Source organism: Alligator mississippiensis, chromosome 1 (genome assembly GCF_030867095.1).
Source record: "Alligator mississippiensis isolate rAllMis1 chromosome 1, rAllMis1, whole genome shotgun sequence".
In the NCBI taxonomy this organism is placed as follows: Eukaryota; Metazoa; Chordata; order Crocodylia; family Alligatoridae; genus Alligator; species Alligator mississippiensis.
This window is the reverse complement of record NC_081824.1, coordinates 424592040-424617535: the sequence shown is the minus strand read 5'-3', so window position 1 is coordinate 424617535 and position 25496 is coordinate 424592040. Positions and strand designations below refer to the sequence as shown.

General features: G+C 44.6%; 2 protein-coding genes and 1 long non-coding RNA gene across 7 annotated transcripts in view; 2 read left to right on the top strand and 1 right to left on the bottom strand.

Annotated features, from left to right (window-relative positions):
- Nucleotides 1–3570, top strand: part of BRCA2 (BRCA2 DNA repair associated) — a 55127-nt gene extending 51557 nt beyond the window's left edge. For all 3 annotated transcript variants that reach the window (XM_059717355.1, XM_019498294.2, XM_019498293.2), the window contains exon 27: nucleotides 2757–3570. In XM_059717355.1, the coding sequence (XP_059573338.1) occupies nucleotides 2757–3392 (636 nt within the window). In that variant the 3' untranslated portion in view covers nucleotides 3393–3570. The remainder of the gene's footprint in view (nucleotides 1–2756) is intronic.
- On the bottom strand, nucleotides 3394–24527 carry N4BP2L1 (NEDD4 binding protein 2 like 1). Of its 3 annotated transcripts, none has more exons than XM_019498254.2 (5): nucleotides 24481–24527; nucleotides 11438–11562; nucleotides 10357–10445; nucleotides 9238–9314; nucleotides 3394–6874 (listed from the first exon to the last, which is right to left on the bottom strand). In XM_019498254.2, exons 1-5 carry the CDS (start codon nucleotides 24510–24512, stop codon nucleotides 6619–6621), a joined length of 579 nt encoding a protein of 192 aa, XP_019353799.1. In that variant the 5' UTR covers nucleotides 24513–24527; the 3' UTR covers nucleotides 3394–6618. The 3 variants fall into 3 exon arrangements, with proteins under 3 accessions (XP_019353799.1, XP_059573721.1, XP_019353798.1); XM_059717738.1 differs by lacking the exon at nucleotides 24481–24527 and adding an exon at nucleotides 23697–23857; XM_019498253.2 differs by lacking the exon at nucleotides 24481–24527 and adding an exon at nucleotides 23139–23503.
- LOC106738653 (uncharacterized) overlaps nucleotides 23904–25496 on the top strand; it is a 30404-nt gene continuing 28811 nt past the window's right edge. Inside the window, exon 1 of the long non-coding RNA XR_001371755.3 lies at nucleotides 23904–24141. This is a non-coding gene — a long non-coding RNA (uncharacterized LOC106738653). The remainder of the gene's footprint in view (nucleotides 24142–25496) is intronic.

The window sequence follows — 25496 nt, the reverse complement described above, 5'->3', positions numbered from 1 at the left end:
ATTTATAATTGTTGAAGTGTTATTTTAATAATGTGCCTACTGTTACAGCATATAGCCATCCTCCTTCAGCTGAGTTGTCCATCCTCACTGTGCTGCATGCATGTTTTGAGCACTTGTTTAAAGACCCTTTGTCTAAGCAGTTTCTCTGATGGTCCACTGTACCCCCACCTCTCCATGCCACATGCAGAGGAGATGAAGGAATGAAGGCCCTTCTGCAAGGATGCGAACACTGCCCCTCGATTCACAAAATTTTTGAAGGAGTCCAGCGGAGTCCTGTTAGGGACTACCTTGACTCCAAAAACATTGAGAACCGTTAACCTAGAGACTAGTGAAAGATATGTCCCACAATCTAATTCTTAAAGGGTCTGGAAAAGTATTAAAACCACCATTTCAGTTTCCCTTCCCAGTGCTCAAGAAAATAAGAAAATTGTAAAGCTGGGGCTTTGAGTGAGAAACCACATGAATTGCATTCAACTAAGTTTTCTAGATTTCAGCATGAAAGGAGAGTTCTTCGTTACTGAAGATAAAACACCAAAACAGACAAAAATGCTGCACGTTAGGGGGAAAGCAGTGCAGTTTTTTCATGTGGTTTACAAGGGTGTGATTAAGATGCGAAGAATAGAAGTTCTTCTAAAAAACATTTCCTAAAAATGGAAACTCTTTATCAAGATCTACTTGTACCCATGGAGTAAAAGGCTTTCATCTGCTTAAGTTTAGCTTGAAACCATTCTCTTACTGAAGGGCGAGCCCGGAGCTGGCACAGAGCCCAGGCTGGCAGTGGGGCCGGGTTACAAGCTGGTGCTGAGCATGGGGAAAAGCAGCCCCTTGCTCGCCCCATGGCCAAAGCACCGTGCTGTAGCCGCTTGCAGTCCGCATGGGGCTGCCTGTGCCTGCTCCAGACAAACCCGTGTGGGCTGCGAGCACCTGCAGCAGGGAGTGCTGGCCATGGGGCAGGCGAGGGGTCACTTTTTCCTGCACTCAGCACCAGCTTCTTCCCTGCCAGCGAGCAGGGGATCGGGGCTCTGTGCTGCACCCCGCCTGTACCATGGGGCTGGGGGCACTGGGTGTGAGTGGGCGCAGGAGCCAGCAGGAACACGGGGCCCGCATCAGTGCCCCAGGGCCAGCGCCGGTGGGGCCCAGAGCAGGGTGGCAGGAGCGCCAGGTCCCAGCCGGCAGGGGCTCTATGGAGCCGGGCCAGCTCTCCCCTCTCCCTCCTGGTGCAGCCCAGCCCAGCTCCACAGACCCCTGCCAGCCTGCGCCCTGCTTTAGGCCCCACTAGTGCAGGACACGGGACCAAGACATTGGGACAGTGGTCCCAAGATGGTGACCAGGAGGCAGGGCACCTGTCAAGGGGCGAGGCTACTGATGGGGCCCTCCACAGCCTGCCAAAACTGGGTAAGCAGCCCTCTGCCCGAAATAATTGCCCGCGCCTTCATTAAGGTGTGTTCAGACCCTTATATTCATTTTGCTGATGATTATTATATCTCTTTCCATTTTCAAAAACACTCTTATTACCTTTTCTTCTCTTGCTGCTTGTCTCCCCCATACCTTATTGTTTTGCTAACTGCTTATTATTGAGGGTACCATATTTACCCTAATCCAAGATAACTTTGAGTGTATAAGACAACTCCTTAATAATTAGGTTCTATATATGAAAAATGTATAAATTTGTTTATAGTATTCCATGTATAAAATCCAGCTATTAGGGGGTCATCTTAAATTCATCCCCTCTTGCCCCCCCCACCCCCCCCCAATGCCTGCTTCCTACCCTCTGCCTACCCCCACCTCCCACACAGCAGTGGTGGCAGCTCTGGCCCAGCTCTAGGGCCAAAGCTGCTGCCACCACAACCACTACTGTGTGGCCAGGCCAGGGCTGGAGCCAAATGTGTTCTATACTCCAGGCCACAGCAGGGCTGGTGCTGGGGATGGTAAGTGGTGGCAGAGAGGGAGGCAGAGGCAGGAGAGCCAGGTGGCTGCTGCAGCTCTGACTCCAGCCCAAGGTTGGCATCAGGGCTACAGTCAGAGCCACAACAGCTGCCTGCCTACTCCTCTACTTGTACTCAAATCTAAGATGAGGGGTTTTCCCCGCCCCCATGTTAAATTGGGGGGGACAGCCTCATCCTGCATTCAAGTAAATACAGTATAATGGAGCAATGTTTCCTGAACTAGGAACCAAGAACTCTGTCTTGGAAAACAGGGTTGCAGGTCCCAGAGCATGACCCTATCTGGGCTCAGACTGGATGTTGTATATGATGTGACCACAAGCTAACAAGCATTCAAATTATAATCCCTGAATTAAGGCTACAGTCCAAAAAGATTGGGAGCCACTGCATTAGATTATACAGAACTCTGTCCTTGCTGCCTTTTTCATACATACTTTGCATACTCTTACTATTTTCTTCTACTGTATATTTACAGTATGCTGGATCCAAATGTTGTCTTAATATGCATCTAATTCACAGCATTTTGATTTTTGTAGTAACTTCAGTTTGAGATGGATAGTCACTTTCACTCAGACATGTGGTGCACAATATTATTGGTTCAGTTTTAGGTTGTTGGTGTAACAAATTGAGGTAATTAAGTTAATATGGTGTTTGATTTTTTTTTTTTTTTTTTGGTTAGCAAGTTTACTTCTTAGTTATTTCATTCCCCGTGGAATGCCAGTCTGGTGCATTAATTGTGACGAATGGGAAGGGTTCTGGCCTTGTCCATGCACAAAAATCATACATTTCTTTTTTTTTTCTTTCCTTAATCAGACATCCTTTCCAAATAGTGAAATGAAGTATCAAAGCCCACTGTCAGTCAGCAAACCAGATATGAAACTTGCTCCACAAGGCTTAGCAAAGATGATTCCACATACTCCTAATGAAGACTACCCCAAGAACTGCAAAAAGAGAAAAGCAATGGACCTCCTCAGCCAGATCCCTCCCCCTCCCCCATTGACACCAGTCTATTCAATTGTTTCTCCATCTTTGAAAAAGGCATTTCAGCCACCACGAAGTTCTGATTTCCAGTGTAGCAAATCATCGAAGGGAACAAACCACGACACTGTTCACATCACAGCTCTTAAAAGATTGAATGAAATTACCCCTCTTGCTGAGACTGACTTGATTGCTGATGAAGAACTTGCAATGATTAATACACAAGCACTCTTGTGTAATTTGCCCAAAGAAAAGAAAACTGATTACACAGAAAAAACTATCAGTGCTGCGTCCAGGGATTCATCAGACCACCTTGTACATGGTAATTCTCCAATGTCTGCTGCAGGAACAAATACTTCACAAAATAGTACTGAAGGAACTGAGGCTCTTGAGAAGGAGACAAGTAAAACTGAGAGTTCATTCACAGTCCCAAAAAAACTACAAAGGCGTAAAAAACGCAAATACTATTGAATGTAAGTACATAATAATGTATATATTTTGGATTTAAATGAATATTTTTACAATTTGCATGCTAGAAACATATAGTATCTGCTTGTCTTTAATAATGTTATTTCAAAAGGAAAAGTTTAATAAATGTAATTTTATATGTGCAATAAAACTTCCAAGACTTCGGTAAGAATCACTGCAATCTATTATCTCTACGGATCATTTATTTGCTTGTGCATTACAGTAGTGCCTGTGTTGTTGCAGTTCTGACATGTCAGTAGTGAGCCCTTATCTGGAGCTTAAGGGATTATTTAGCATAGAACACTTGTTCACTCTGTTGGACTATTAGGAGAGTAGTTAGAAATGTGTGTAGGTTGTTTAGAGGCTGAATCCAGAATCCCAGGGATTCTCTTAAACCGGTCAGGGCAGAAGAGGTGAAATCTGAGGTGTTAATCCCAGAGTAGTTTATATTCCTTATTTTTTCTATGCTTGGTTGTGTTAAGTTGTTGGAAGGCAGCAGTGATTTTGTTACATTGACAGGACAATGTGACAATGACTATAAAGGATCTCAATGAAGTGGCCTTATCCTCTTCTTTAAAGTCCATGTACGTCAGAGAGAATGACTACGCCATTTGTACAGTATGGAAACATACCTTTCCATTACAGGTGCACTGTAGATTGGTCTGATATCAGATCAGTACTGATATAAAGAAAATTGGCTGTATCAGAAATTGGTCTGATGGGGGAGATAATTTGGCCAATAAATGCCATGCATGTGTGCAGCCACTGAGGAGCAGAGCCCAGCAGCATGGAGAGCTGCCTCCAGCTGGTAAGTCTGGTGTAGGGGAAGGGGCATGGTGGGCAGATCCCCATCCCTCGCTGCAGGGGGAGGGGTTGAAGAGGCAGGCACTGCCTAGCCAGGGCAGGGTGCAGGCGTGGTTCATTGTGGGGAGGGAGGGGTTCCTGCTGCTGCTTGCACCACAGAGGGGTATGTGCCTCTGGATCTGCCCGGGGTGAGCTGCAGCTGCAGGCTGTGCCAGGCTTTTCTCACTAAGGGCTGAGCTTGGAGCAGGTACTATAGAGGGGGCTGAAGCCACCCCAAATTTTGCTGTAGCTCCCTCCCAGTGCTGCCACCATGGTGTATTTTAGCACAGCCCCGGCTCTTCCTGGCTCAACCCCCCCACAGGGCGTGGGACAGAGATGTGGCTCAAGGGAGAGCGGGGGCAACTCCCTCCCCACGCCACCATGCACTTGGCACTGCCCTGGCTCTTCCCGACTCAACCCCTGCCTCCCCCCATGTGGGGCATGGGACAGAGGCATGGCTCATCGGGGTGTGGGGGCAGCTCCCTCTACCGCTGCCTCTGCACGCCTGGCGCAGCCCTGGCTCTTTCCGGTGTGTGGAAGGAGGCAGGGGAAGAGTCGGGACTGTGCCAGGCATGTGGAAGTGGCAGCGCTGGTAGGGAGCTGTACCCCCATCCTGCGCCCCACGTGGGGGGAGGTGTGGGTTGAGCCAGGGCTGCGTTGAATGTGTGGCAGCAGCACTGGGAGGTAGCTATGGCAAGATTTGGGGTGGCTGCAGTCCCTCTTCTGAGCACAGCCTCTGGCAAGAAGAGCCCAGAACAGCCTGCAGCTGCAGCCCATCTCACTCCGGACAGATCCAGGGGCACACGCCCCCTTGCCCTCCTGGGGTGTAAGCCAGCAGCAGAATCCACCCCCCTCACACCTCCGATGAACCATGCCTGCGCCCCTGCCCCCTCCCTCACTGTGGAGGAGGAGGAGTTGATTTGCCCCCCCTTCTCTTCCCCCTCCCCTTTCACAGCAAAGGACTTACCACTCTCCACAATATACTAGAAATCGGATCAGTAGCGGCACCCAAAACCTCTCGTCTAGCATCTTCGAGATTTGGCGTAGGCTGTAACCGGTCTGCTTTCCATCATGATGTTTTTATTTTCACTTTGTGCCTTGTTCTGCAAGCACAGTTTCATAGGAGTGCGCATGATATGGAAAGTTCGACCAAGCTTAATGCTCATTTGACACACAATGTGGGTGAGTTATGGTTCAGCAAGATGGAGCAGTTGATTAAGAAACATTCTGGCCTGTTCTTGCCTGGGACAATAGACAAAAAGATCAGATGTTGTTAGCCACACCAGTCTCTCTGTATCCAAAGACACATGGGTAAATATATACCCAACAGATGTTTCACACCAAGTGCATACATTGCACACAATAAAGCTCTGCCCTGTCAGCATTTAGGTTGAAAGACAAAGTGCCTCATTTAATTGTCTTCAATGCATCGCTCAAGTTCTCATGGCTTGTGATGGTCTCCACTGTGTACATTTTTTCTATTTCTACTATTAATAAAAAATTAGTGCTATCACATACAATGTATACTACATTTTAAAACAAAGACGCCCCTATTCTTAAAACTTTATAGTATAAGGCAAGATATACAGATTATCAGTTCAGGAAAAGGAGTGAGGTGGTGACTATTAATGAGAAAAGGGAGGAGAGACTTAATGGGATCTGAAGGAGGAGAGGTAGCACTTGGCAGATACACCCAGACAATATCTGTCTTTATGGAGGAGCCACAGTGTAAAGTAAAATGAAGAGTAAGAAAAGCCTGAATCAAGGTAACAAAAGACATGGGTGGGCAGATGGTTATGTTGAGCCTTTTTACAGCAGTAAGACAGGAAACCAATAGAGGGATTCAAAGAGCACTGTACATTGTTAGCTAAGGTTTGGGAAAGCTGGAAAGAGAAGAATGGTGAAGCCAGGAGACCAGGCATAAGAAAGTGGGGAGACTAGAAATGACCACAGCCTGAACAACGGTTTGGTCCCAAGAACTTTGAAGAAAGGTTGGAACTGGAAAGTATTGGAGACAAAGAAGAGGCTGGTTTAGTGAGAGACTGGACACAAGGGAAAAAGGAGAGAGAGTGGGTCTGGGAGACAAGTTGCAATACAAGTAATATGGCAGGTTACGGACACCAAATCTGCCCTGGAGAATTCACAGTCTACAGCTATGACATGACAAAACGAGAGAAATTAATGAACACGGGTTTAGCGGGAAAGGGAAGAGTTTACAGTAGGCTTAGTAGTCTTAGATTCCATAACTGAATGCTCTTGCGTTACAGTATGTAAATTTAAAAGCATTGATACCTGATTTAAAGATTTAGTAAACCAAAAAGCCCAAAAAACTCAGTAAAAATGGCTTAGAAAACTGCAAAATGGTCTTTCATACATTGGTGAAATACTAAAATACATTGTGGAATCCACCTCTCCTGTTATATGATCTTTGACTTGTATGTGTGTCATATGCTCTTCTGTTTGAAAATGCTGGATGTGAATTGGAGTAAGCCCCAGCGCTGAGAGCTGCATTTGGTCCACTAGAATTTCCAACATCTCTCCTGGGTTGTTCAGACTGAAGCACAGTTTCGACGGTAACACCATGCTCGTACTGTTCTTTCATCCGCTGTATTTTTTCTCTTGGGACCTGATGAGTATTTCTTCTATAGAATCAAAATTAATATAAAAATTCAGTTTTTTAGCCCTTTAAGTGCATTGGCTTGATGTTGCTAACCCTCTTGCTCCATTTAGTAAAGCATCCATTCTTGTCTCTGAGAGCCAGGTCCAACACTTGACTGCCTTGCAGTTGGCTGCTATCTATTTTCTCAAAGCTATTTTTGGCTGCTTCACTCTGACATATAACCCAAATATTTTTGTAGGCAGCCAGGATATAAAGTTAGGTGAATTGTCTATGACAAGGTCCACAGCTTCTGCTGTGACGAGCACGGGAAGCGTGTGTGCTGATTGCCATCGTGGTTTCTGTTACACGGATACAAGAAGCTAATGAACCCTCAGGAACGATTGTCTATCCATCTGCAGAAGGACAGACAGTAGTTGCAGAGAGCCCACAAGTATGTGACCAACCCATGCAGGTGTCAAGGTCTGTGTGTTTGTGGGGGAGAGGGGGTTTGTTTGTTTGTTTGTATGTTTTTTGCCCATGTCTAAAGAGCCATACACTGTCTAGATCAGATCCAGGGCCCCAGCAGGACAGTGGAGACTCCTACAGGTTAATGACTTAACTGGTTTGCTGTAACAAACACAAAGCACTGAAGATTGAAAGGACCTCAGGCGAAGGATAAGTAAGTGAGACAAGTGTTAGAAGGGATATTTCTCTATAGTGACGTGAGTTTGGAACAGAAGAGGAGAAGTTTAGACAAGAAGAAAAAAGGGTGCAGAAGGTTTCTGGGCTCCAGGAGTGATGCATAGACTCCAAAGAATTCTCAAGCAGGGTGCGGAAACTGAGGCAGGGTCTTGGTTCACAGGGGTTTGGTGCTTTGCCATAGAGCAGTGTATCTCTTGTATTTTGTGAGTTGGTAAAGTCTGTGTGTTCTTTGCTTTAAAGGTTACAAAGTCCTCAAGAAGTGAGACAGTAAACCATGGTACCACCTGAGCAAAGTTCTGGAAAAGGCATGTCCCAATGTACAGCAGACTCAGGTGGTCCGCATTAGTTTTGACATGGTAGGGCAGTTGGGATGTGTCTCTCTCATGCTAAGAAAAAGCCATGGGTCTGTGGCTTTGGAGTCTCTGCCCTAGGAGCATGCCTGAAAGGCCAATCTTAAAGACAGAGTCTGGATTTAGTAATCTTGACAGCCTATTAGATCTCCAGATCCTTCACTAATTGATAAAACAAATACCAACCATAAGACAGTTAAGAAATATTACAAGGCATTAATACTTGATACCTCCTCCCAACTAGACCCACTTCTACTGTCATGCCTGCAAATCACTACTATTTGGCACTGGTAAGACAAGTGGTGAGCCAAGACTTCTATATTGCTGATAAACTCTGTTTTACTACCATATTCTTCCCCATCCCCAAAGCATCTTTCTCTTTTCTCCATGTCAAGTCCTGTCTGATGCTTGAACTACAAGCTCTCTGGGGCAAGGACGGTCCTCCTCAGTATTTGTGTGTACAGCACTTAGCACAATGGGAAACCACATGGCTCCTTGACAAAGGTTCGGAGCTATTACAGTCATGTAAATAAATCATCATCATCTAAAAATCATGTAAAGTAAACAATATTGTGCTTATGAGATCAAACAAGGTAGAACATAAATGCTTTGTGGGCTAATGTATCCATCCCGTATGTAGGCAGGGCAGTGTGGCACCTGGTAGATTAACTGGTTCAAAGAGACATGAGCTTTGGTAGGCTCATAGTCTACCTCATCTGATGGTATGAATGGACTTGCAGAATGCAGTGATACTAAAGAAAAAGGACTAAGGTAATTTAAATACAAATGACGGAAAGGGGACGGAAAGAAGGGAGCACTGCTGAAAGAAGGGAAGGGTACAACACTCTTGCATGTGTTATTTGAGATCCAATACAAATAATCCTTTGGGAACTGATTTCTTAATGATTTTTAAAACAGCTGCTCTCCTACTACCTGCCTTCCTGAATTATATGAAGCCATGTTGTAGTTAGATTTCACGTTGGAACCTGTAGATATTATTTGTATTACTGCAATGTCTAGATCATAGCATTAGTCATGAACCATGAGCCCACTGAAGGAAACATTACACAAATGCCCTTCCTCTTCTTCCTCCTCCCCCCGCCCACAACTTGCAGCCCAAATAGAAGCTTACAGTGTAAATTGATTTCTCTTTCCTGACACTGTTCAGGGCAGCTAGTATCCTCTGATGTTGAATATATTAAATTATCCCTCCACTATTCTTGAATAGTTCATTATTGGACTGTTTCTTAGACTATCTGAAGAGGAAAGTGCATTTTACAATCCTGTTTTTTCACAGCTGAAACATGGTACTAAATAAGAAATAACCAGATTCATTAAGAGGGAAAAGGTATACCTTGCCAGCTTCTGAACATCGAATTTCCATTGTGTTTCTGGTTCTCGGAATGTAACTTCATAGCCATTCTCAAGTGCCTGATTTGGAAAAGTGCACACATGTTAAAAGTGTTACCATCTAGTTCTTATAGAAGGCTTCTGCCACCAACTAACATTCACTGTGTGCCTCATCACCTGGACCAGGGATTCTCATATATCAAGTCTCAAATATTCACCAAGAATAGACAAGATCCTTTCCATGTACAAAACCTCAAATGTTCTTCCCTTCCATTCACAATTATGCAATAAGCCTTTGGTAATTGCTTGAATGGAAAAGTGGCACCTGAAGTACTCTCAGTATTTCTAAAGTGATCTTGGTGAAGAGGAGGAGGAACAGCCAGAACAGTATGAGAAGCCACCTGTTCACAGTTTAGCAGCCTCTAGCCTACGATCCCTTCACTACGTAGTCATCCTAGAGTGGCCACAACCTTGATTGGGAAGTTTCTTTAGAGAAACTGTTCACAAGCACAAGGTTCGTAGCAGCATTTCAGGCACAGAGAACCACTATGACCTCCTATACCTTGTGTGGAAACAGAAAATAGATCCCAAATGATAAACTTTGACCATATGATAACCCATGGTAATATAGCTACGTATGAGCATGACTGTAATGGGACACATTGTGAAACCATAATAGGAAGAGTGCCAATAAAGCCATCACAGAGTCCATCCATCCTAGAACCATTAGAGACTGATCAAAACACAGTCTCTAGATTGCTTTTAATATGTACTCTGGACATGTACAGCAAAAAATGAGCTAAGGCTAAACTCGGGTTTTAATATGCTTGTCAACGTTATGGAAGCAGACTCCTCTGGGGGAAGTGGGACACTATAGGCTGATCTCTGGTGAATATGGGGCAAGTTGAATCTTTTCCAGTGACTTTTTTTCTCACTGAACTAAATACTTAGCTAAAACAAGTACATAAGTGCCTCTTTATCTACTTTAGCAAAGAATTAACTTGTCTGAATTACCTGAAGACCAAAATTGCTTTTATCTTTTAATATTTTTTCCCAATCAGATCACATCTTAGATGTCATAGCTAAGCATTTACAACAAGAGTTAGGTCATAGTTTTCCCTACCATGATCACATATGGCTTCATTTCCCAAGCACGGATGTTGGTATTATCAATAATAACTGGGGATCTCCGATTCTCCATTGCTTTGCGTGCTGCAATATAACATATTAAGTGAAGCTCAAAAGTACCAGACAACTGATGGTTTCAGGCCTGAAGGAGTTTTCTATTTCAAGAGACCCTTGCACAGACTGTGAACCCACTGGTAAAGGGTTTCTGCATGCCCATCTCAAAGCAAATAATTGATAGTAACCAAAAAGTGCTTTTAAAATTCCTGGAGGATGTTCAGCAGCCAACGTACCTGCTCGATTGTAAAACTTAAGCAAAGAGAATGTGTAAAGGTTGATGTGTATTTTGAAGACTCCTCAACTTATGTGAGCAATGGCAGTGGAAATTAAGATATTCACATAGGATACGTGAGTGTTATCAAATATAATTTGGTATGTAATAATATTCCATTACATAAGTTCACAAGTTTCAACTGCCTCACGAGGCTGTATCACAGTCATCTCCCTAAAATACGGTCATCATTTGTTCTGCTCCTGAACTTCAGGAATGACTTCGTAATTAATATATATACTTCCTGACAACAGACACACATACTGCAGAAGTCACAAATGGACATTCAAGCTTAAAGCAATGGTTTATGTTTAACCTGTTATAATCTGAAGAAGGACGAACATGTCTCTATCAAGCTGTCACTGTGCTGCCATTTGCATGCCTCTTGCTCGGATCCAGCTTCTGCACTTCCATAAATATTTACTGTTTTAAAAGTTTTCAAAAACAAAATGAACCATGAATTTATCAGTATTTGTTCAGTTAGCAATAATTTATTTTTCACATGCCATAAAGAATAATCAACGGCTCTCAGTTCTGTGATTCTTTTTTTTTTTTTTTTTTTTTTTGAAGACTGACAAGCTGTAAACTTCAATGAAAGACATGATTACACTTTCTCCCTTCCTAGAGAATCAAAATAGTGCAGTGTACTGTGTTGAGACACTGTGGTTTTTGAGGACTGTGCAGGTATTTAGATAGACTGAGGAAGTCCATTAATGCTCTAAGAAAACTAGGAACTGTTTTGATTCACCTCTCTTTTGGTTCCATGTATGTGCTTCCTCTAGCAATCTGTGATCAAACTGGTAGATGCCATCTTCGGTGAAAAAGTCATCAGTGCTAAGAATCACAGCACTGGAGAATTCATGTTTCAGTTGTCTGAAAAATGGGAAGCAAAATATTAGTACATTTAAATCTATTCTTTTATCATATAACTTCAAATCAAGTCATTTGAATGTTCTGCAGACTGCATATAGCTTTCATTACATAAACCCCTAATTCAGAGAGAACTGGAAACTGCTCTATTTTTGGTAAGATTACAGCACAGGAATAGAAAAACGATGTATTTTTCATACCATCCTTTAAATTAACAGAGAAATCTACAATGGACTTTTAACATGTAACAAATGTGGTTATCTGAGCTGGCTGGAGAAATGCTTGTAAATTACCAAAATTTTCTGTAATCCCACAGAAACACAAGGGAAGGATTGTGCAACCTGATTGTGCAACTTTTTTCCTTTTAAAAAGGAATTTCTTAACATAAAGAAGCCACCAACTTTTCCACAGACTGGGAGGGAGGGCATGGTTTGTTGACAGCAAGGAGGATATGAATTTTCATTTGTTTCTTTCATCTTTTCATGTTTTTTTCTTCTTTCCTATCCCATTTTCGTTGCATAACGTACTGATCTTATTTAACTTATTCACATGAGCAGTCAAGATTTTCCTATTTTATTTCTAATAATGCCAAGACAGTTCTACTGACAAATGTCTTGTTATACTACTGAATTTTTCATTTGTTTAATTTTACTAGGATCATAGGAAAGTAGAGCGGGAAGGGATCTCTTGAAGTTACTTAGTCCAACCTCTGCTCAAGGCAGGATCAGTCCCAGCCACATCTCTCTTACCTTTCCTGAAAATTTCCAGAGATGGAGTCTGTAACTGCTCTAGGTAGCCTGTTCCAATGCCTGATCACCCTCGTAGTCAGGAGGTTCCTCCTAATCTCCAACCTCAATTTCCTCTACTGAAGCTTGAGGTTATTGCTCCTAGTCTCACAACTGCAGAGAAAAGTCCCTTCCAGTAGGTCAAGACTGTCAACACATGTACCCTTAGTCTTCTCTTCTCCAGACTAAATAACCCTAGTTCTTTCAGCCTTTCCTCATAAATCATGCTTCCCAGACCAGTAATAATTTTTGTCAGCCTCTGCTAGACTTTCCAATCTGTTCACATCTTCTTGAAGGGTAGGGCCCCAAACTAGACACAGTGAGGCTGCGACTCACTTCCCTTGTTTTCCAAGTGATACTCCTGTTAATACAACCCAGCATGCAATTGGGTTGGAGGTTTTTTTGGTTTTCGTTTGGGGCAGGGGGGTTGGGAGGGAGGGGAAATTGGGGTTTTTTTGCAACAGAAGAAAACACTGTTGGTGCACATTCAGTTTATGGTCCACTGTAACCCACAGGTCCTTCTCTGCAGAACTGCAGCCTAGCCAGTTTTCCCCAGTCTGTATGTGTGTACACAATTATTCTGTCCCAAGTGCAGAACTCTTTGCTTGTCCTTGCTGAATCCCATCTGATTGATTTTGAACCAATTCTATCATTTAGCCAGGTCATTCTGGATCCTAGCCCTACCTTCCAGTGTGTCTTCCATGCCACCCAACTTGGTATCATCTGCAAATTTGTCCAAATCATTAATGACCGTGTTAAATAACAGTCCCAGGACAGGCCCCTGGCAAGCCCCACTTAATAACTCCTCCAAACTAGACACTGAGCTGTTGATGACTATTCAGTGAGCACAATGATCTAACCAGTTACATGTTGATCTTACAGTATTGGCCTATAGTCTATATTTGCTTAGTTTATCAATGAGAATGTCATGGAAGACCATATCAAAAGCCTTGCTATAGTGAAAGTATATCACATCCACTGCTCTTCCCCTGACATCTGCAGAACCTGTTACCTTATCACAGAAAGAATAATTGGTCAGACATGACTTGTTCTTGATGACCCATGCAGCCTAGGTTCATCCTGCACTGACAGATTCTCCTCCAGGTGGTTTCAAATGGATTCTTTAAGGACCTGCTCTATGATCTTTCCAGAGACCAAGGGCAGGCTAACTGGGCTGTGATTAGCTATATACATTAGCTATGTGATTATATGATTAGCTATCCTTCACCTTTTCATGTGTTTTTTGTTTTTTAATTTTACACTTTAAAAATATTTTTCCACATATATTTAGCATCGTCTATAGCTGGGGTGGCCCACTATGGGCCACTGACCAGATCTGACCAGCACTACCATGTCATTCTGCTCATAGGGCTCCCTAGAGGGGCTGGGAATTTGGTGGGGGCAGAGCAAGTGAGGGAGGCACTGCTGCCAAATTTTGGGGCATGGAGCACCTCTGCTGCATTTTGGAAGTAGCAGGGTAAGCAATGGTTGCATGTGGCTCCCTTCCCTGGTGGCTGTGATACCACTCACCCCAATGCTGCTTGCCCTGCCACTGGATGTGGGTCTGAATCCATTCAGTAAAGATACTTGTGGTCTGGATCCAGTTTATGACACCCCCTAGTCTGAAGCTGATAGCACTATAAACTGAAGTCCTATATCCATATAATCTGTTCACTATGAGCAGTAATGGTTTTCCCTAGGTCTATGGTACATTCCTGATCAAAGTGCAGGTGGTAGTGGTAGATTGCTGGAAATTTCCAAAAGGAATCCATTATGGAGATTCCCAGGAATTTGGCACATCTTAGGGAGGCTGCAGCAATATGCACGCAGGTTTTCTTACCCGCATGTCCAAATGTGTGAAGGTCTTTCCTTTAGGCTGATAAAACAGATAACAAAGCACTGGGAATCCCTTACCAGTTTATTCCTATTTTATAAGTAGGTTTCAAGTTAACTAGTAAAAAATCATTACCTGCACTGACTCTATGGCCCAGTTTGGAATTACCCAGAGGTAATAGTATGGCTGGTGCACTGACTTCTGTGGTGAGACGGCTTCACTTTGTGCAGGTGATACAGTACTAGCCATTTCAAGAAAACAAGCACTGGATGCATTAGCTTAGATGATGTCCAACTTACACAAATTAATCATCCTGGGCACTGACAGACATGAAAAAAATCCAAAAAACCCAACACTTTACTGGAAGAGGCATCGCATTAGTCTGACCTGGCTCCCCAGTGTCTGTATAGATCAGGCGCTTAAGCGGGGCTTTTTGGCATTTATATGTATTTATTCTCTCCAACATGCACATGCAGCTCTCAATCTTACCAACCATCCTTTTGTCTGATGTTCTGACTTATTCTTACCATTAGGGTAACTTTTTTTAATCTTCCAGGCCCTATTTAAAAACCAGCTACAATGTCAACGTCACTGTTTTGTTGGGATTAATTTCCTTTACTTTTAATTTCCTTCCTTTGACCTCATATGTTTTCATAACGTCTTCCTGATATCCACAGCCTTTCTTCTCATATTTGCCTTTGATTCAAATCTTTCCTCCCAACTAATTATTATTCCTGAAAGTTTTGTGATTGCAATCTCATTTCAATTATTTTTAAAGTAATTCTTTGCTTCACGCTTAACCCCCCCCCCCCCCCCCCCTTTTGCTGGAAAAGGCACTGAATTTCCTCATGGAGCAATTTCACTTCTGATGGTCCATGCGGATCAGTGTTTTCCTTTGGTGGAGAGTGAGGAGGGAGGGAACAATAGGTAGGAAAGATGCAAGGTCCCAAATTTCCACCTCTCTTGTGCACTGCTATGTCTACAAGTAAGGTATCCAGTTATGTAGCAAAAGCCGTCCATGTACATACCCCAGCTTTCTTGCCAGCTCACATTCTGTCTGATAGTGGTACAGCTGATATAGAGAAAGCTTTCAGTTCAATCAACAGCTCCTTTTCAGCCCAGGCCCTTTAGCACTCATCTTAGCCTTGGATGCCATTAATAGATATATGTTGTTTTGAGTTCTGTGCAGATATTTAATACACATTCATAGCAATAGGATTTAACTTTTGCTCCTTTGGTTGCAGCCTCCATCTACTGACTAAATGTGTATAACTTAATGGAAGCCGCAGCCACAGACCACAGTGATTAAATACTTACTGACTCGTGGTCAGATGTAACCTCAGGCTTATAGACATTTCATAGGCTGTAATACTAGTACTCTATTTGCACAGGAACATTGAACTGCTTGTTACCAATACGGAGAGGGTCCAGAGGAGGGCAGGGGGCAACAGGGTAGGCCCTACGAGGAGAGGCTGAGGGACCTGAACCTGTTCAGCCTCCAAAAGAGAAGACTGAGAGGGGATCTAGTCGCCTGTTACAAACTAGTCAAGGGGGACCAGCAGGCATTGGGAGAGTCCCTGTTCCCCCGAGCAATCCCGGGAGTTACAAGAAACAACGGATACAAGCTAGTGGAGGGTAGTTTCAGGCTAGACATTAGGAAGCGCTATTTCACTGTCAGGGCGGTTAGGACCTGGAACCAACTTCCAAAAGAAGTGGTGCTGGTTCCTACCCTGGGGCTCTTTAAAAGGAGGCTGGACGAACATCTGGCCGGGGTTGTTTGACCCCAGTACTCTTTCCTGCCATGGCAGGGGGTCGGACTAGATGATCTCCTCAGGTCCCTTCCGACTCTACCAACTATGAAACTATTACTGTACGGTAACAGTCCAATGCTCTCATCCAAACCAGCTGTACTGAAGTGTAACAACCCTTCCACTCTTCTCTTGTCTACGCTAACATTACTCTTTAAATCCAGCTGGACTGGATGATCTCTTGAAGTCCCTTCCAGCCTTACTTCTCTATGATCTACTGAATTTGCAGTATGCTTGGCATACCTGTCTTCCAAGTCTGGCACAGCTATCAGAGGCAAAGGTTGATTTGGAAAGGTGAATGAGACACTGCCAAGCAGAAGTGGAAGGCCTGCAATACTTTAATACTGTTTATCTTGGCACTAGTTTGGCTTAAACCCATTGAAAACTAATCTAACCCAAACAGTGCTCAGAATGCAGGCAAAGTAGCTGGTACAAGTTTATGAAATGAGGTATACTAGAAGTGTTTTAATGTGTTACAACAGTTAGAATGGCATACTTTGCCTCAGTCTGCTATACCTTCATTACCATTCGCTTCAACATGCTTTGTTGCGTCATCCTACTGTGACTTCCTCTTCTTTCTATATTAGTAAGTGTAGTTATTAAGAGAACTTCCCTTTCAGGATTTTCAGTTTCTGTTGAGTTCAGTGCACTTATTTCAGTTGTTCTGAGTGATACTGAAGTTGTGGAGGTACAATAAAAATGTGAAGGTACATTGGAAGTTTCTACAGCTTGGTACCTAAATTTATATATAAGCACCAGGATAGTTGCTTTTGTTTTCAGACAAGATGTGAAACATCAGCTCATTTTGATGTTCATCTGTAGATGAAAACTAAAATTAAAAAGGGCTGTGTGTACATTTAGCATCTCTGCAAATCAGGTAACTCATTCAGGTACCTAACTTTTTGGGCACTCAGGTTGAAAATTCTGGTCACAATTCCCTTAGACAATTTTCCATTAAATAATAATATCCTGTATTTGAAGGAGTAACATGATGGATAAACAGCCAATGATGCCAGTGAAAACTAGCAACAGTATCTCTGTGTCTGTAACCAGAAGTTGGTTTGGAAAGAAGTTATTGTATTATGGAGTCTCATGGGGAAAAAAATCCTGAATTCTCAAAGTAATCAGGTTTGTACAAAGGAATAGAAAATAATCAAGATTTTCTGAGCATGGTATGACATGGCAGAAGCAAAATTCATTACAGTGTGACCCTAACATTGTGATATCTAACAACAGGGTTTGAGAAGAAAAGAACAGTTCATAGCCTTTATAACTCTAGAGCAAGCTTGGTGTTTAAGCCTTTCACTCCATATTCAAAGCAGTTGGAATGACAAGCCATTACTGTCTTTGGCTCTGGATAGGCCTAACTTTTGAGCTCTTTAAAAGGGGAGAGTACACATTGTATGATGCAACTATGATATCTGCAGACTCCTAAACTGGTGCAAGTATAACAAAACCATTGTAACTTTAATCCTGTTTCAGTCGGGATTAAGGTTACAGTGATTTAGCTCACTTGTATCTCTCCAGGAGCAGGTAGACATTACAACGGCAGTGCAACAGCTGATTTGTGGTCCAGAACAGCAACCCCCACTTCCCTTTTAAAGAGGTTGAAATTTACATCTGTTCACAGCCTGAAAGACACGATCAAATTAATGCCACAGATTTTCAACCACCCATTCCAACTGGGGTAGGAAGGAAGGAAAACAAAGTAAAATTTCTAGGTTACTTTGCACTGTCAGTCCAACTTAATATTGAGTGATAACCACAAATCTCAAAAATAATTTCCCCCCTCAAGCTTCTGTAAAATTGGAAGTCCCGGATTCAATAACTTTTTGGGTATGATGCATAAGTGACCAAGCAAGAAAGTGTCTGATGGAGAGTGGAGGAGAAAAGACTATTACAGGAGAGAGAATTATTTAAAATCATCCATGAAGAACTGGATGATCATTTGGACTGAAAACCTACAATCTCTGATTGAGTTCCATCAGAAATTCAACAATCACCATCCCTCCATCCAACTTTCTCTAGAATACTCCAGCACCAACATCTCCTTTTTAGACACGATGATCAGTATCCAGAATGACAGAATACAGACCATGTTATACAAGAAACCCACAGACCAACATATCTGCACAGAACCAGCAATCACCCTAAACACACCAAAAAAGCTGTGACATACAACCAAGCCCTGAGATACCACCAAATTTGCACTGAAGAGAACACCCGGGATTGCCACCTCACCAATCTTAAAAAGACTTTCACCCAACAAGGACACTCCTCCAGTGAGAGAGATTGCATGTTTATGTTTAAAAGAGCCACCCGGATACCACGTGAAGAACTGCTGCAGTACAGAAGAAGAAAACCCACAAATCGCACACTGCTGGTTATGACATATCACCCCTCCCTCGAACCCGTACAGAAAATCCTCAAACTATTGCAACCCATGCTAGAAAGAGACCCTATTCTTAAAAAGATCTTCCCAGAGCCACCCATCCTAGCCTTCAAACAAGCACCGAACCTCACTAACCTCATCACCAGAAGCAACTTCCTCAAGCCCAGAACACACCAAAAGGATCCAGACCGTGCCAGGACAAGAAATGCAAAACCTGCCAACATATCTCCACTTCCCCCACTATTACTACACCCTACAACAGAGCCATCAGTATTCCTGGATCTTACAGCTGCACCTCCAGAAATGTAATATACCTCATCCAATGCACCAAATGCCCTGATGGAAAATACGTAGGAGAGACCAAACAACAACTGCGCACCAGAATGAACGCACACCGGAAATCTATCAGACAGGAATACCCAATGACCTGTGGGGGCACATTTCTCACAAGAAAACCACTCTCCAATCTCTCAGTCCTGATCCTCAAAGGAAACTTACACAACACTTCCCAGAGACGAGCCTATGAACTCCACTTCATTAACCTCCTGGATACTAAAAATCATGGACTAAATATAGACATTGGATTTATGACATATTATAACCTGCCTCACATCTGACTCCCCAGGTATCTCCACTTTCATCCCCCTTCTCTCTCTTCTCCCCTCTTCCCCAGCCTGTATCTCACCCATTGACTCCTCAATCTACATTTTCACTGACTACCTGTCCTGTATGCATACCAGCCCAGCCGCTGGCTTTTTTACTTTTCATTCCATCCAGGAAGAGCACACACCAACTGCTGAAACTTCCTTAGCCTGACGAAGGGTTTTTGAACCCAAAAGCTTGCTTAATAATTATTTTCCAACTATTTAAGTTGGTCTAATAAAAGATATCAGATTCACCCAAAGAATCTTGTCTGTCCATGAAGAACACACACAGATTTTCTTGTGCCAAAATATAGGCGTCTACCACCTGAATTTATATAAAGAACTGTAACAATATTAGGATTTATGAAACAATCTTGAGTAAAGCCATCCAATGGACAGCCTTGTTTGTACACGCTGCCTGGTACGTACGTTACACTCTCCTTGACATCTATTCGCCTTCTTTCCTACATGCTCCATTACGGTTTTTGAAAGATGCCTTCACAAGTCATGCAGCACAAGGGAGGGTGGCATCTAACTCTTCCTTCAGTCTACGTGGGGGACAGAAATACACTAGGTATAACCTTCTCTGAGGGACTTAGTTCAAGTCCCCTAAATTCTCTAGCCCTTAGAGCAGGGGTTGTCAACCAGGGGTATGTGTACCCCTGGAGGTACTTGGGAGGAAGGCCCCTTGGGAAATGCTGCCGGCATTTCTGGTTTTCCGTCCCCCACCCCCACTCATCAATCGGCCGCTGGGATACACCAACCAAAAAAGGTTGAAAACCCCTGCCTTAGAGCATGAAGCCAAGACAGTCTTATAATCTGACCTGCTGTCTCTGGACCTATCTCCCTTCTGCCTATCTCTTCCTTCTCAACCCTTCATTTACTTCTCTTCCCTGCCTCTCCAGACATTTTTCTCTGCTTTCTCCTTTTGCTTTGGAAACACTGTCTCCATTTTACAGAAACTGTAGCACAGAGTATGTGACTTAGCAAGGGCAATACAGCAAATCGACAAATCAAATGTATGTGTGTGTGTATGTGTGCGTTTTCCCTCTGCTATGGCTTCTGTAAAAATGGATGCAGGGAAGAGAAGTAAATGAGTATCATACATATCATAGTGTGTGTGTGTGTGTGTGTGTGTACACGCACACTATATATATAGAATCTTCCTTCTAACCTCTGAAAAAGTGTCAGGTTCACGTAATGGCTTTTATGTCCAAAATTCTAACCATGCTAGTGGTACTTCTGCATATAGTTGCTTTATTTTCACCTTATTTGAGAACAGTCTACCCTTGGTCTGTGCAAAGAACTTAGGGATCATCACAGTCTGAGTACTGACAAAACAAGACCTTTATTACCAAAGTAACTTTCTGCACCAAAAGCCCCTTGAGGTCTTCAGACAAGATCTTGAATTGTGTCCAGAGCCTATAATCTCCTTGGATGTCCCTACATTTATAGAGAATATGTAGTAGCATGAACATACAGCCCCAGCTTCAACTGCTCAAACATAGAAAAATATGGTGGTATATACGAGTAATGAGAAGCACTAACTTTCTGCCAGCCTGTATCGCTATGGCAATAAAATGGGTAACAACATATCTGAAAAAAAAACAGCCTTTCCATGTTGATAAGTGGATTGTGTTTTAACTTTCATTCTCCAGTATGCTGTCTTGGCCTCTACCTCTTACCCCTTTAAATCATGATATTTATGAAAAAAATAGTTGTAGATAGTGTGTACAGAGCCCTGCTTTCTTTGACTCAGGTGAAAGAGGGCTATCTTAAGTTAAATATATTGCCCACTCTTCATTGCTGCTTCAAAATTCCTCAGGTAATAAACTAGAAATCTTTTAGTAAATTCACAATTTTCCATAAAGAAACAATCTGCTTAATAATAAGCTTAGTTGCATTGTTTCCTTAATGTATGCACTTTTATTTTAGCCCAGCATACATCTTGCATATTTTACTTGAGGGCTTGGATATGAATTTCCATTTGTTTATTTTACATTGGTCTTTCTAAAGTAAGCAAACTGAAATCAAGTATGTTAGATAACATCCTGTATATGAAAAAGGCTTATTTTTGAAACCAAGTCCCTTGTCTCTCTTACCTTTGTTATCATTTTAATGCACAAAAGGCCTCAACATTGTCCTTGAGAATCTATCTGGAAAAAAAGTAAACTTTACCCTAAGAAAGCTTTATGACAGCAGGCAACAACCTTTCCTGAGGTTTGCCAATGCTCCTGCTGGGAGCAAAGCCAAAGGTTCCTGGCTAGAGGGTCTTGCCCCTCTGCTCAGGGTCAGACCAACCTGTGACGGCCAGAACCAGAGAGATTAATAAGCAATAACATGTGCTTCTTGGAGGCACTTCATATTTTGCCTAAACAGGTAATATTAGTTAATATAAGCTTGTAAGTTTGTAAACTGCAAATGTAACTTGTCTGTCATAAGTTTAACCAAAATGATAAACTAACTGTTCATGGAACTGACTGGGCCCCAGAGGCAAAGCTGTAGCTGTGAGATTAGCTGGCCTAACGGTTTTTTGCTCAGGGTTCAGCCTTAGTGATAAAAACTGGATCTAACTGCCTGGCACACCCAACACATTCCAGGAAACCACATCCCAAGAAAGCATATTCAAATAAAGCCTAAAAGGGGTTGGGATTTAGGCGGAGCGATGTCAATTTCAAACCTAAAGGTGCTGCATCATAATTTGCTTATTGGATAAACCTGAGTCTGGGTAGTAACCTTTTATGATAATTTTAACACCTTTCAATCCCATAGGGTAACAGCTATAGGGCAACATTGTGAGTAGCCCTGCGGCCAACAGATTAACATAAGACTAGGTATAAAAAACACATGCATCAGGTGACCAGCAGGAAGGAGGGAACAGAATGGTCATTTCTGTCCCATTCCCGGACCCCAGACTCCCGGTGTGAGTGAGGATCGGATCCTGATCGAGGGACCTTCCCCGGTAATCCCTCTGACAGCGTCAATCATCAGGGACGCCTGACTTCACTGGAATCGCTTGGCACACACCTGGCATTGAGGGACTATGGATAAATTGCCAACCCATGTCTGTCTATTTGTTGTTTTGAACAGCCCAGTGTGGCTAATACCCTCAGAGTGCCCAGTTGGCCTGCGACAGATTGATCTATCCATCTATCTGTTATTATTATCTGTTATTATTTACTATTAGCTTTTATACTGCATTGTCTGCTTATCGCATTTATCTTTCTGTTAACTGTTGTGTGTGTGTAAGCTATAATAAATTTGCCTTTATTCCACTCCCAACTTTGCCTCCTCGATCCAAAACTGAATCAAACAGCCCAGTTGGCCTGTGATAAAATTAATACACGCACAGTGCCCAGCTGGCCTGTGACACCAATCGCCATATTTGGGGAAAGGAAGGAATTGTACCCCATGGTCAGGCTGGTATGGACTGTGGGAGGTTTTGTCTTCCTCTGTACGAGGGGCGTACGGGCCTCAACCCAGGACAATACATAGACAGTATTTTACAGAAGCAAGATGTTGGCTGCTGTGGTTCCCCTGCTTTACCTGTAGCAGGTCAAGGGTGCTAGGACGACCTTGTGTCCAGGCTGAGGGTAGTCTCATGTAGAGTCGAGATTGCATTTTATATTAGCATGGTTTGGATAGGGATGATCCTGCCTCGGGCAAAGAGGGTTGGACTAGATCAGCATTTCTCAATCTGTGGGCTGTGACCCAAAAGTGGGTCACAAGAATATAGGAAAGGGTTGCCAACAAACTAAAAATGGATTCTCCTTTAAAAGAGAAAAACAAGGGAAACAGTAGCTTTTCCCTGGCAGGCCTATGAGGGGTGCTTGGGGTCCCCATGCCCACACACCTACCCCCCCCCGTTCCACACAATGGGGGCTGGGACCTGGGGGCACTGGGTCGGGACTGGCCATCGATTTTTACAAATGGGTCCTGGTACAGAAGAACCCGGCTTCTCTGTGACTGGTGGCCAACCCTTTTGGCAGGTGTGCTGCAAACTAGCCCCAGATCCCACCCCAAATGTCACTCTAATCCCCGTCCCCTGCCCGCTGGCCTGTGCCTCCTGCCCCAGCTCAGCTGTTTCCGGCCCTGTCTGCTGCTGCGCTGCCTGACCTTCCTGATCTGCCGTGCGCCACACCGATGAGCTGCCGGCACCACGCATGGCTCTCTCGCGCAGGTTGGCCACCCCCGGTCTGCAGCATCACCAGAAACAGCCTCGCAAACACTGCCTACACCAACGCAAGCGCCCGGCGCTGCCCGGCTCACTGACAACGCAGCGCCTTGAGATTCAGCCAACTTGAGAAGAAACTCCGAACAGGCTGGCGCAGGGCAAAAGAAAAGACACAGAAACAAATTGTGGAGCAAAATCAAGGGATGCTTGGAGCGAGCCGGTCGCTTGCTGGGGCTCTCAGGAAACCCCTGCTAGGCTTGAGGCGCTCAGATGCGCTGGCCCTGCCGGAGCGGGGCCACGCCGCGCTTTTCTCCCCCAGGCGCGGCCCCGGCCCCGGCCCTGGCCCCGGCCCCGAGCGCGCGGCAGCCAGGCCGGGCCAGCGCTCACGTCACCCGCCGCGCGGTGGAAGGTAGCCTGTGACGTCATAGAGGTGCGGACGCCGCCAGGCCTTGTGACGTCAGTGCGGGGCTCGCCCCCGTCCGCCTCGGGCGGGGGGTTACCTGGCCAGCGAGCTCTTCCCGGAGCCGGGCAGGCCGCGTAGCAGGACGAGCGCGCGGCGGCGGCGGCGGGGCCGGGGCCGGGGCCGGGGCCGGGGCGGGGGCCCCAGGCTCAGGCCCCCGAAGGCGCGGAGCAGCCCCTGGTCCATGGCCGCCCCGCGCCGCGCTCCTCCGCCCTCTGCTCCGCGCGGCCGGCGGGGCAGCGCCCGCGGGAGGCCCCGCCCGGGCCCGGCCTCTCCCCGCCGCCGCGCAGCTTCCGACTCCAAAACCGGCCGGGGGCGTCCGCGCTGCGGCCCGGGGGGGGGTCGCGGCCGGGGTTTCCCCGTCCTCAGTCCTGCTCAGATTTAATCTCCGCTAATTGTATGAACAGGCTCCTGTCAACTTCACTGGCTCGGGAGTCAGCCGCTCTCCTCGGGGGCAGGGGCCTCGCAGCCCGGCGTGACGCCTGGTGAGTGCAGCCGGGGGCGAAACCCTTCAACAAGTCCCGCTGTCCTGGTGGGCACCTCAGCCAGGCCAGTCACGTAAATAGCCCAGCGGGGAGGAGAGCGCGCGAAACCCCGCAGTAGGCGTGTGTCGGAGGCAGGCACCTACCCTGGGAAGACCTGGGTTCATTTTCTGGTAGCCTTGCTTTCCAAAGAGGGACCGACCATCCCTTTAGACACGTAAACACAATAGTTAGGTATGACTTGCATTCAAGAAACCACCACTCCTCTGCTGTCCAACCCTAGAGGTCCCAAAAGGCCCTACAGGCACCTTTCTTTTAGTTACTGGGCATAAGCAAACTTACATTTTAACAGTGCTGAGCAACTTGGTACTCATCTTACCCCTAACTGCGGGTGGGTTTCACAAAAGAAATCTTCCCTCCACTATCTCAGCTGCAGATCTTGATCAGTCGGCATGATCTGGCCACACCTCCCTCCTCCCCACCCACCCCCAGCCCAAAGGCAAAAAACAGGCTCAACTCCTTTTTACCCAATTTAAAGCAGAATTTTTAACCCAATTCTTAGAGTCTCAGGAGAGAGCCTGAGCTACTGGTCTCTCCAAGTCTCTCCTGTTGAAACTCTTCTACTTAATATAAAAATAAGAATGTACTTGCTGGAGCTGGGACTGCCCTAGTACCAGCTTATGAAAACTGTTATTAGTCCAGAGACAGAGACTACAAGCAGAGTGGAACAGCTTCAGCAAGAGAAACCCAGATCAGACTATGGTTAACAAGGCTTAGCACTAAGGAGGCCAGGTTTAAATTGCTTCTCCAAATCAAAGAGGAACCTCTGAGGCTCAACTACTAGGTTATTAAATAGGGTAGCAACACTGCATCCCTTTCTTTTACTAAAAATCAGTTAACTGAACTGATCTAGGTGTCAAACTCTAGCAGCGATGGAAAACTGAGAAGCAAGTTCAAGCATTTCCTATTGACCAGCTTGCTTCCACCACCCATCCCCACCCCGCACCCATTGTATTTGCTTCTGTAAGCCACATATTGCATAAGGGACAGGAATTCTTCTCAGGACTAGATCAAGATAGCACCAAAAGTTGGATGACGCCATGTCTAAATCCTCTTTCAACCTAATCTCTTATGTCAACACAGAGTGTGTCTACCGTGCAGTTTGGCCAAACCTGAAGCTAGTGTTTAAACAGCTCCTCATCCCACTTTATCTTACAGCCACTACACATTTCCTGCTTGTCAAGCAAAGCCCGTAGAGTCAGTCTGCCTACTGCTTGTTTCTCTTTCTGTGCCTGGCTATAACTAGGGACAACAAAAATAGGAAGTGAGGTACAGAAAGAAAGAAATATGCAGAGGCA